This window comes from Triticum aestivum, chromosome 6A (assembly GCF_018294505.1).
Source record: "Triticum aestivum cultivar Chinese Spring chromosome 6A, IWGSC CS RefSeq v2.1, whole genome shotgun sequence".
NCBI classification, from domain to species: domain Eukaryota; kingdom Viridiplantae; phylum Streptophyta; class Magnoliopsida; order Poales; family Poaceae; genus Triticum; species Triticum aestivum.
Genome location: NC_057809.1, coordinates 159805675 through 159815969, shown reverse-complemented (window position 1 = coordinate 159815969; position 10295 = coordinate 159805675). Strand labels below are relative to the sequence as shown.

The 10295-nt window shown below is 51.9% G+C and overlaps 1 protein-coding gene across 6 annotated transcripts; it reads left to right on the top strand.

Annotated features, from left to right (window-relative positions):
* Positions 1-1150: 1150 nt before the first annotated feature.
* Positions 1151-6806, top strand: LOC123132614 (peptidyl-prolyl cis-trans isomerase FKBP16-1, chloroplastic). Of its 6 annotated transcripts, none has more exons than XM_044552452.1 (8): positions 1157-1338; positions 1471-1656; positions 3741-3775; positions 3868-3961; positions 4123-4183; positions 4300-4345; positions 4426-4496; positions 4642-4958. In XM_044552452.1, exons 1-8 carry the CDS (start codon positions 1178-1180, stop codon positions 4717-4719), a joined length of 732 nt encoding a protein of 243 aa, XP_044408387.1. In that variant the 5' UTR covers positions 1157-1177; the 3' UTR covers positions 4720-4958. The 6 variants fall into 6 exon arrangements, 5 of the variants coding, with proteins under 5 accessions (XP_044408384.1, XP_044408387.1, XP_044408388.1 ...); XM_044552453.1 differs by having other exon boundaries at positions 1234-1338; positions 3734-3775; XR_006464913.1 differs by lacking the exon at positions 4300-4345 and having other exon boundaries at positions 4123-4236; positions 4391-4496.
* Positions 6807-10295: the final 3489 nt, after the last annotated feature.

The window sequence follows — 10295 nt, the reverse complement described above, 5'->3', positions numbered from 1 at the left end:
GATGCTCCCGCCGCAACACGATGTTGTCGTAGCGCCGACAACCATGCGTGGAAGCTCCATCGAAGCACATGTGGCGTGCTTTACAGCACCAACAATGAGAGACTCACCACACACATGTGATGGGGTACGTGGCAGCCGAACGAAGCGGCTGATCTTTCAACAAAATCAGTCGGTTGATTTTACTCATTTCCCTAAAAAGTTATAAACCTTGTTGAAAATGGATACAATCACCAAGAGAAATAAAAATTCGGAAGAAAAAATAGTTGACCAGAGTGGGATTTGAACCATAGAGTTGGTGATTCTCCATTGTAGCACCGCCGGCCGTTTAACAACGCCAAAGTTGCAGTACCATCGTCCCAACGTCCCAGTACCATCGTCCCAACGTCCCGTTCATTGTCACAGAGCCGGCGATGCTCCATTGCAGCACCGGCGGCCATGTAACATCACCGGAGTTGCAGCACCACCGATCACCCCCGTCGTGTTCATCGTCATAAAGCCGGCGATGCTCCATTGCAGCACCGACGACAGCGTAACATCGCCGGAGTTGTAGTACCAACGGCCGCCCCATCGCATTCATCATCACAGATCCGGCGATGCTCCATTGGAGCACCGACGGCCGCGTAACATCGCCGAAGTTGCAGTACCATCGGCCGCCCCATCGCATTCACGTCACAGACCCAGCGATGCTCCATTGCAGCACTGGCAGCTGTGTCATATCGCTGGAGTTGTAACACCATCGGCCGGCCCGTCGCGTTCATAGTCGCAGAGCCGATGATGCTCCATCGCAGCACCACCAGCCCACGCGATGCTCCCGCCGCAACACGATGTTGTCGTAGCGCCGACAACCATGCGTGGAAGCTCCATCGAAGCACATGTGGCGTGCTTTACAGCACCAACAATGAGAGACTCACCACACACATGTGATGGGGTACGTGGCAGCTGAACGAAGCGGCTGATCTTTCAACAAAATCAGTCGGTTGATTTTACTCATTTCCCTAAAAAGTTATAAACCTCGTTGGAAATGGATACAATCACCAAGAGAAATAAAAATTCGGAAGAAAAAATAGTTGACCAGAGAGGGATTTGAACCCACGCCCTTTCGGACCAGAGCCTTAACCTGGCGCCTTAGACCAACTCGGCCACCTGATGACAGATGCCTTATTTGCTGTTTCATTTAATGTATTCTGTGTGGGCGGTTCTCAGTTCTATCCGCATTCAGATAAACACTTGCGTTTGTCCACTGCGCCACTGCCTTCTCCAGACCTTTACAATGGAGTCTGCGCCGCACGTAAAATTCCCCAATCCATTCCCGTGCGCCTCTCCGTTTCCCAGTCCCAGGTACTGACGCATAACACGACCAAATCCTCTCTCTCTCGAAACAGATTTGATCCTCTCTCTCTCTCTCTCTCTGGAAATTTCATCTCAAAGACTCAAACTGACCTCGTTCTTGGGCGTTTCCAATCCAATCAGACGCCCGCATCCACCGGAACCCAAGGCGACCAGGTCGACATGCCGCGGATTCAGAGCAGTGTGCGAGGTGTCCGGGAGGAGAGCGGTTTCAGGGATGGCTCTTCTTGGCGCCGCTGCCTCTTGCGCGAATCTCCTCGCCGTACCCATGCCGGTGCAGGCAGCAATGCTGGAGCCCGATGTCATCAGGTACTGCGTGTTGCCTGGTTATGAACTACTACTGCCCCGTTACTGAATATGGATGGCTTATTACAAACAATGCAGTATAAATCTGGCTCATACTGAACAGAAGGGTATTCACATTGGTTTCTAGGAATAAATGGTTGGGTGAAAATGGTACTCCCTCCGTAATGTAAAAAACGCTCTTATATTATGGGACGGAGGGAGTACTATAATTTGCCATGATTTTTTCTCGTAATATTACTGTATTTCTACAATTCGTAAACTACTATATATTCCCTCTATAAACTAATATAAGACCTTTGAGTACACAACAGTGACTGTCAAAATTATGTTTTGGAAGTCATATTCACTGCTCAAAAACACTATCGTTTAGTATTTAGGAAGGGTTGGGGGCGGCGGCACCTAGGGTTTGAAGGGGAACCCTGAGTTGCCTGGGCAGGGACGAAGCGAGGGACGAGTCGTTTCCACGTATCAGAATAGATGGACTAATTATGTTTGTGTGAGATGAACTGATTCTTGTGATCAAAAGGGACATCCCCCCCTCCCTCGCGTCGCCCCTCTCGGGCGGCTCGAGGGCGACAACCCTAGATCTCGCCGCCTCCCCCCTTCCTCCCCTCCCTCCTCGCCGCCACCAGAGGCATCCGCCGGGCAAGCCCGGGGCGTCGCCAAGGAAGGTGGCGGCGGGGCCTTTGCTGCTCCGTTTCTCCAGCGGGGGGCGTCGGAATCTGGGGCGGCGGCCTCGTTCGGTGAGGCGCCACCGTCTCCTCGGCTGGTGGTGGCGTGGGTGTGGTCCGGTGGGCTTGGCTGCGCGGGCAGCAAGCTCCCCGGCGGACGAGATCCGCGGCGCCGGCGGTGGGGCTTCTGGCCTCTTCGGCTCCGGATCTGGCCGCCCCTTCCCCCTTCTGCTGCCCTGCGTGCTCCACCCCTTCAGATCTGGTCCGGGTCGACTTGGTTCTCCGGTGCCTGGAGCTGGATGTGGTGTTGGTGGTGTGGAGCCTTGACCGGGAGAAATCCATGGCGGCGACGTCCATGGACGCCGCTCCCCTTCTTGGAGGCGCCATTCAGGTCTTTTGCTCCACCCCCCCCTTCCCCTAGCCTCCCGGGTGAAAGCTCGAACTTTGTTGGGCGGCGACGGTGCTCTTGGCTCCGTTTGCTTCTTGAAGTCGTCGCCTTGGATGCTTTTTGGATTGTGGGCACTACGGTGTGGTGGTTGTCGGGCGGCGGCGACTGTGTGCCCCAAGTGGCGGCGGCGGCAGCTTGGCAGGTCCGGCAGTGTTCGGGTTTCTTCTGGTGCTCTCTGTGCAACTGGTGACAGCTTGGTCCGGCGGCCTCTGGCCAGGAGGGGATCGGGTTCCCCTCCTCCGGCGGCTACAGTAGTGCAAGTTGTGAGTGCCGGAGCGTCATTCCTCGGCCTTGGCCCTGCCTCCTCGTTGCTCCGTCCTCCCTGGACACCCTGTTGCTGTCTGACCGGCATCTTTCTCCTCTCCAAAGGATCGTCAGTGGGCAGCGGTGATGCGGTGTTTCTGGTGAAGTTTCTTAGTCATGTAGGGTGTGCTCTGTTCCTACTCCTTCTGGTTGCATCCTTCCATCCATGTTCTAGGGTGAGCAACCCATATGTCGACGGCTCGGCGCCTTTCGAGCCAGGCGAGGAGGCAGGGGCCTCTTTCGACAGTGGGAGTGGATGGTGATGTTGTTCCAGGGCTTTGGTGTTCGGTGCCGTCATAGCCTATCCTCGACAGCGGGCGCTTCCCGGAACCCCATTTCCCCTTCCCTGGTGAGCCTTGGGTGGACGAGGGCCTCTGCGTGCTTCAGCTCATGCTTATCATGTGCTATCTCCTAGCTGTAGTGTGTGAGGTTTTGAGAGTTGCCTTCCAGCACCCTTGTATCTTGCCGTGTTTTTTTTTTGTTCGAGTTTGTAGTGCAGTGGTTGTAATCCTGGCCGGTTGATGGCTTTGTTAATTCAAAGCCGGGCTCTCCTTGAGCCTTCGTTCTAAAAAAAAACTGATTCTTGTGAAATTCTTACATTATGTATCTTATATTTTGTAGTATGCAGCTATGCATAATGGTTGATTTATGTTTGAAGTGTTCAGGTACAGAAAGCTGGACAGTGGAGTAAAGCTTGAAGGTACTTGCCATTAGTGAGATCTTTTTACATAAATACTCCAGTTGCTGAGATGAGAGCTTATAAATGGAAGAACTCTGTTTCTTGATCTGAAGATGTAGTCGAAGGTGAAGGGCCGGAAGCTCGGGAAGGCAATCTAGTGCAGTTCAACTATGTGTGCCGCCGTGCAAATGGTTATTTCGTGCATAGGTCAAGAGAACATTGCCATTGATTGAATCCTTGATTGTGTTGTTCATTTAGTACTAGTAGTAGCTTGTAAAGTGCATATATGTGTTGCATTTTCAGTACTACCAATACTGCTCTTCTTTGACTCTCATTATGCTTTTGTCTGTCTGTTTTCTCTGATGCAGCACGGTGAATCAGTTCAGCGGCGAGAGTAAGCCGGTGACACTTCGACTCGACGTGCAAGAGGTTCCAGGACAGGATTTCTCTTGGCAATTGACCTTTCTACAGATGATTTAAAGGTTTCCCATAGCAATTTCACATCCTTATGGCTTCTCTTGACAGATGAATCATTTTTCTTGTAGATGATTCGAGGCCTCAAAGACGTCATAATCGGCATGAAAGCCGGAGGTGCTGTACAGTTTCAGGCATTTTCTGACAGTTTTCTTGTTTTAGCCACTAGAAACTTTTATTTCTCCGTGGCTTTGCAGGCAAGAGGAGGGCTCTGATACCCCCTGAAGTAGGCTATATCGACGAGAGCTTGCAGCCCGTCCCTGAGGAGGTACGGCCTAGCTAGCTTATGAACTTATCTGAATCTTGTCATGTTTCTTTCACATCTATACTCCGGAAGCAACATATTTACCTTTCTCCTTTTGTTTCCTGATGATTTGTGATCATTCTTGTGCTTTATTTGGTTGCGACCGCAGTTTGGACCACGCCGGAGCCTGCTGTCGCATGCCAAGGAACCGCTGGTGTTTGAGGTTCAGCTGCTCAAAGTCCTGTGATCATTATCTCATGATCATCACATGCCAATGCAGATAGAAGCTCTCCTGTCCTGTTCTACAAGTGAAGAGAACCACAGTGATTCTTTTCCGAACTGTTTTCTTCAAATTTCTTTCTGGTTTTTTCTTCAAACCATGTGTTTGTTTGTTCTTCCGAAAAAGCATTCAGCAAGTTGGATGAAAGCACAACGATATTCTTTGCAACAACACTATCAACTGGAACTTCCCGTACGAGCATTTTACTGATTGATCTCTCTGTCGATCGTGCAATGGGCAGTGTAGTACAGGCAGTAGCCAGGGAACACAGACTTGCACAGCAGCACAGGCAACTCCGGGCTGCGGCTGCCGCCGTCGTCTGGACAAGGAGGAGCAGGAACAGCCAAAGAGGTTTCTTGGATTCCGACGAGCCCTCTCATCGGCGAGCCGGAGACGGTGACGCAGCGCATGGTCACATGCCGCGGGAGGAGGCTGCCGGCCGCGGCGGCGACGCAGCCTTCGCTGCCGAGGCACCACACGTCGGCGATGCTGAAGCTGCTGCTCAGGACGCTACGCCATAGCCGCGCGTCCGGACGGGACCTCAGGAGCGCGCCCACTATCTTCCCGCCGAAGAAGGAGCCGTCCAGCCTCTTGGCGATGGCCTGGCCCGCCGCCGCCAGCCGCGGGTCTGCCTCGGCGCCGCCGAACGCGTGCGCCCTGAAGAAGAACCAGTACTCCTCCGGCGGCAGGGGACGCAGAACGATCGGCTCCGCGGTGCCAAGGCCCGCAACATGCCCGGCGTCGCTGCTGGTTACGACGACCTTGCTCCCTCGCCTGCCGGCGCGCCGCAGGGTTTGCATGATCGCGTCGACCACCTGCCTTTTGCGCCGGTTGACGTTGTCGAAGACGGCCAGAAACCTCTCGCCGCGCAGCTTCCGCTCTAGGAGCCTCGTCTGCTCGCCGTCGGCGGAGAGGCTGGTGGCGTTTGGCGTGAACAGAGAGCGTGGGAAGAGCGCCGTCTCGCCGGCTGCCATGAGGCTCATGCAATGGAAGTCTAGCAGCATGACCAGCGAGAAGCGGCGGCGCACCGCGGGCTCCTCGCAGACGTGCTGCACGAGCGTGGTCTTCCCCAGGCCGGCGGAGCCGATTATAGGGAGGACACCTGGCTCTGCCAGCGTCGGCTCGCCCTCGTCATCTTGCAGCAAGAACTCGAAAACGCGGCGTCTCTCGACGTGCCGGACAAACATCTGGCTGTCCGCGTAGATGCTCGTGGCAAGCGGCCGGTGCAGCGCCGGCGGGCACATCTGCAGCAGCACGATGAACTCTGTGAGACCGCTGGCGACGCTTTCCAGGTCCGCGAGGACACCATCCAGCTCGTCGGCTCTGCCGTCGCCGTCGCCGAGCAGCAGCTTCATGGCCGCGACGCGCAGGCGCTTAGCGGAGTTGAACGAGCTAGGCATGGAGAAAGAGCGCGCCAGCGGCACCACCTTGTTGCCAGCATGGCCGTCGTCCTGATCGCCTGCTCCGCTCGGAACCGGGAACGCGTCGAGGAGGTAGCGCCCCCGGCGCGCCCCGTCGACGATCTCCGCGAGCCAGGAGAGCAGCGCGCGGCTCGTGATCCGCCTCGCCCCGGCGGCCTCCGCGGCGCTCTCGGCCCTGGCGAGCAGGCGCCTCAGCCGCCGCAGCTTGGCCTCGACGCTCCGCTCCGGCTGCTGGTCCAGGAGCTGCCCGGCGAGGAGGGACATCGCCCTGCCGACCATGCCCCCCACGACGCCGGAGACGATGGACTCGCCAGCCATGGCTGCCTAGTGTTCGCGCACTTGCGCCTGCTGCCGATGCCAAACGGGAAAGCTGATCCTTGAGCAGCTCAGTGCCTCAGAGCATCTCCAACAGCCAGCCGCTCAACATGTGGCGTCCAAAATATGGGTTTACTGCATGCAAGTAGATTTTTTAGGCGCTAGAAACGTTTGCTCCAACGAGCGTTGTAAAATATGCACAGCGTGCGAGCCCAGCGATCCCAATCAAGCGGTTTCATCTGCAGCAGCTCAGAATTTGTAGCGCATGCGACCGGACGCACTAAATATACTACACGTGATGCCTTTTTAATGCGCGCGATGTATTAGTTATAGCGCGTGCGTTTTTTGTGCGGCTGCTGGAGACTTCAAATCAGGTCCGTGTGCTAAAAACAACTTTTATACCGCGCGTCACTTATATAACGCTTCTGTTAGAGATGCTCTCAGTGATTCCTTCTCCTTGTGTGCCCGTAACATTTGAAGCGACATGGAAGAAGAAGCCTTCTTCTCAGTATTGTGGCTCCGTTGAAGTTGTACGCACGTAGCCGCCGGTAAGCATCATTAAAACTGATGATGGAGGAAGGTTTGGTTGTCGTACAACTTCGTCAATGATAAGTTATTTTAGGTGCACTTTGCCATGTTTGTCGCACCATATGAGTGCGGCCCGTGACTACGTGAGCCAGCATAAGAGAAGTTCAGAATCAGGTCCTGTTCGGTAATCGCCTGTTCCTGAAATCTGCGAAGCGGGGAAATTGCAACTCCATTTTACATTGCAGCTTTGTCAACTCCGTTTCCGGAGTTGTGGAGTGAAGTGGTACCGAACAGGGCCTCAATCAAATCATTGGATTCCGAACACCCCGCGCTTGCCTCTCCTCTGTCGGCGACGTCGCAACAAGGCGTGGTCTCCACTCCAATAAGGTCCTGATTAACCTATGAACCTTCTTCCTCTCCTCCTCCGCCGCCGCCGCAATGAGTCACGTCGAACTTGCCTCTCATCCATGCGGAATCAAACAATGCAAGCAAAATTCTCAAGCAACTGAGAAGTAGCAAACGCGAAAGAGTGATGCGGATTTGGCGCCCTAAATATAAGGAGCCGCCTGAAAATTGCGCGCTTATTGTATACCCGAATGTGTGCAAAATTTAGTTGTACAAATTTGCAGTTGTGAGGTGTTAAAATTTACTATTAGAACGCCCGTGCATTACTACGAGCTACAATGCATATAAATGAATCAAACAAACTATTAAGGTCATCTTCAAAGTTGAAGCTCATTTCTCCCTCATACGTCCAGACGTGTTTGGGCATCAAATGGGCGCGCAGCGGGCTCCACAAAATTCAACTAGATGGACAGTCCGGGCTCCCTCAACTCTAGACCATATGTGGGCAAGAAATGTGGTTGTTCGGACTATCTGTCATGTTATCTCCAACACACGAGTCCAACACAAAAGCCCCATCCCCACAACACATCCTTCCCTTTTTCTATCGGACCATTTTCTTCTCGCTTGGTTTCCGTCGTCGGGGACATTTCTCGCTGGAGCCCTTTCCCTTAAAAGCATATGACACCCACCTCACCTTCGCCATGTCGTTCTCTCTTCTTCATATCATACTTCCCTATGGCCCGCAATGGAAAAATCCTCCATCAATCGCCCTAACTCCCAATCTGCGTGTTCGTGCTAATCCGCCACCATCATAAGGGGAAGGAGGTGCGCACCACCCGTGACGCGCCTGAAGGAAATATGCCCTAGAGGCAATAATAAAGTTGTTATTTATATTTCCTTATATCATGATAAATTTTTATTATTCATGCTAGAATTGTATTAACCGGAAACTTGATACATGTGTGAATACATAGACAAACAAAGTGTCACTAGTATGCCTCTACTTGACTAGCTCATTAATCAAAGATGGTTATGTTTCCTAACCATAGACATGAGTTGTCATTTGATTAATAGGATCACATCATTAGAGAATGATATGATTGACTTGACCCGTCCGTTAGCTTAGCACGATGATCGTTTAGTTTACTGCTATTGCTTTCTCCATAACTTATACATGTTCCTATGACTATGAGATTATGCAACTCCCGAATACCGGAGGAACACTTAGTGTGCTATCAAACATCACAACGTAACTGGGTGACTATAAAGATGCTCTACAGGTGTCTTCGATGGTGTTTGTTGAGTTGGCATAGATCGAGATTAGGATTTGTCACTCCGTATATCGGAGAGGTATCTCTAGGCCCTCTCGGTAATGCACATCACTATAAGCCTTGCAAGCAATGTAACTAATGAGTTAGTTATGGGATGTAGCATTACAGAACGAGTAAAGAGACTTGCCGGTAACGAGATTGAACTAAGTATTGAGATACCGACGATCGAATCTCGGGCAAGTAACATACCGATGACAAAGGGAACAACGTATGTTGTTATGCGGTTTGACCGATAAAGATCTTCGTAGAATATGTAGGAATCAATATGAGCATGTATAAGTTCCCTCTTTCCTTCCTCTCCCTCTTCCCTTCCTTCCCCCTCCTAGTTGGAGTAGGAAAGGGGGGAAACCTACTCCTAGTAGGAGTAGGAATCCCTCCTTGGGGCACGCCATAGAGGCCGGCCCTCCTCCTCCTCCACTCCTTTATATACGGGGGGGGGGGGGTGGCACCCCATAGACACACAAGTTGACATTGTTTAGCCGTGTGCGGTGCCCCCCTCCACCATAATCCACCTCGGTCATATCGTTGCAGTGCTTAGGCGAAGCCCTGCGCCAGTAGCTTCATCATCACTGTCATCACACCGTCATGCTGATGAAACTCTCCCTCGACACTCAGCTGGACCTAGAGTTCGCGGGACGTCACCGAGTTGAATGTGTGTAGATCGCGGAGGTGCCGTACCCTCGGTGCTAGGATCGGTCGGATCGTGAAGACGTAAGACTACATCAACCGTGTTGTCATAACGCTTCTGCTTACGGTCTACGAGGGTACATGGACAACACTCTTCCCCTCTCATTGCTATGCATCACCTAGCTGGATCTTGCGTGTGCATAGGAATTTTTTTTTGAAATTATTGCGTTCCCCAACAGTGGCATCAGAGTCAGGTCTATGCGTAGATGTTATATGCACGAGTAGAACACAAAGGAGTTGTGGGCATGGGTATATACATATTGCTTGCCGTCACTAGTTGATTCTTGATTCAGCGGTATTGTTGGATGAAGCGGCTCAGACCGACATTACGCGTACGCATAGCGAGACTGATTCTAGCGACGTGCTTCGCACACAGGTGGCTGGTGGGTGTTAGTTTCTCCAACTTTAGTTGAATCAGATTCAATGAACAGGGTTCTTTTTGAAGATCAAAAAGCAATCACTATATTTACGTGTTGTGGTTTTTGATGCGTAGGTAAGAACGATTCTTGCTCAGCCCGTAGCAGCCACGTAAAACTTGCAACAATAAAATAGAGGACGTCTAACTTGTTTTTGCAGGGCATGTTGTGATGTGATATGGTCAAGACATGATGCTAAATTTTATTGTATGAGATGATCATATTTTGTAATGGAGTTATCGGCAACTGACATAAGCCATATTGTTGTCGCTTTATTGTATGAAATGCAATTGCCATGTAATTGCTTTACTTTATCACTAAGCGGTAGCGATAGTCATAGAAGCAATAGTTGGCGAGACGACAACGATGCTTTGATGGAGATCAAGGTGTCAAGCCGGTGATGATGGTGATCATGACAGTACTTTGGAGATGGAGATCAAAGGCACAAGATGATGATGACCATATCATATCACTTATATTGATTGCATGTGATGTTTATC

What these genes read in the sequence shown, in the direction of transcription:
- LOC123132614 (XM_044552449.1), top strand. Translation starts at nt 5,161, where the DNA reads ATGGTCACATGCCGCGGGAGGAGGCTGCCGGCCGCGGCGGCGACGCAG.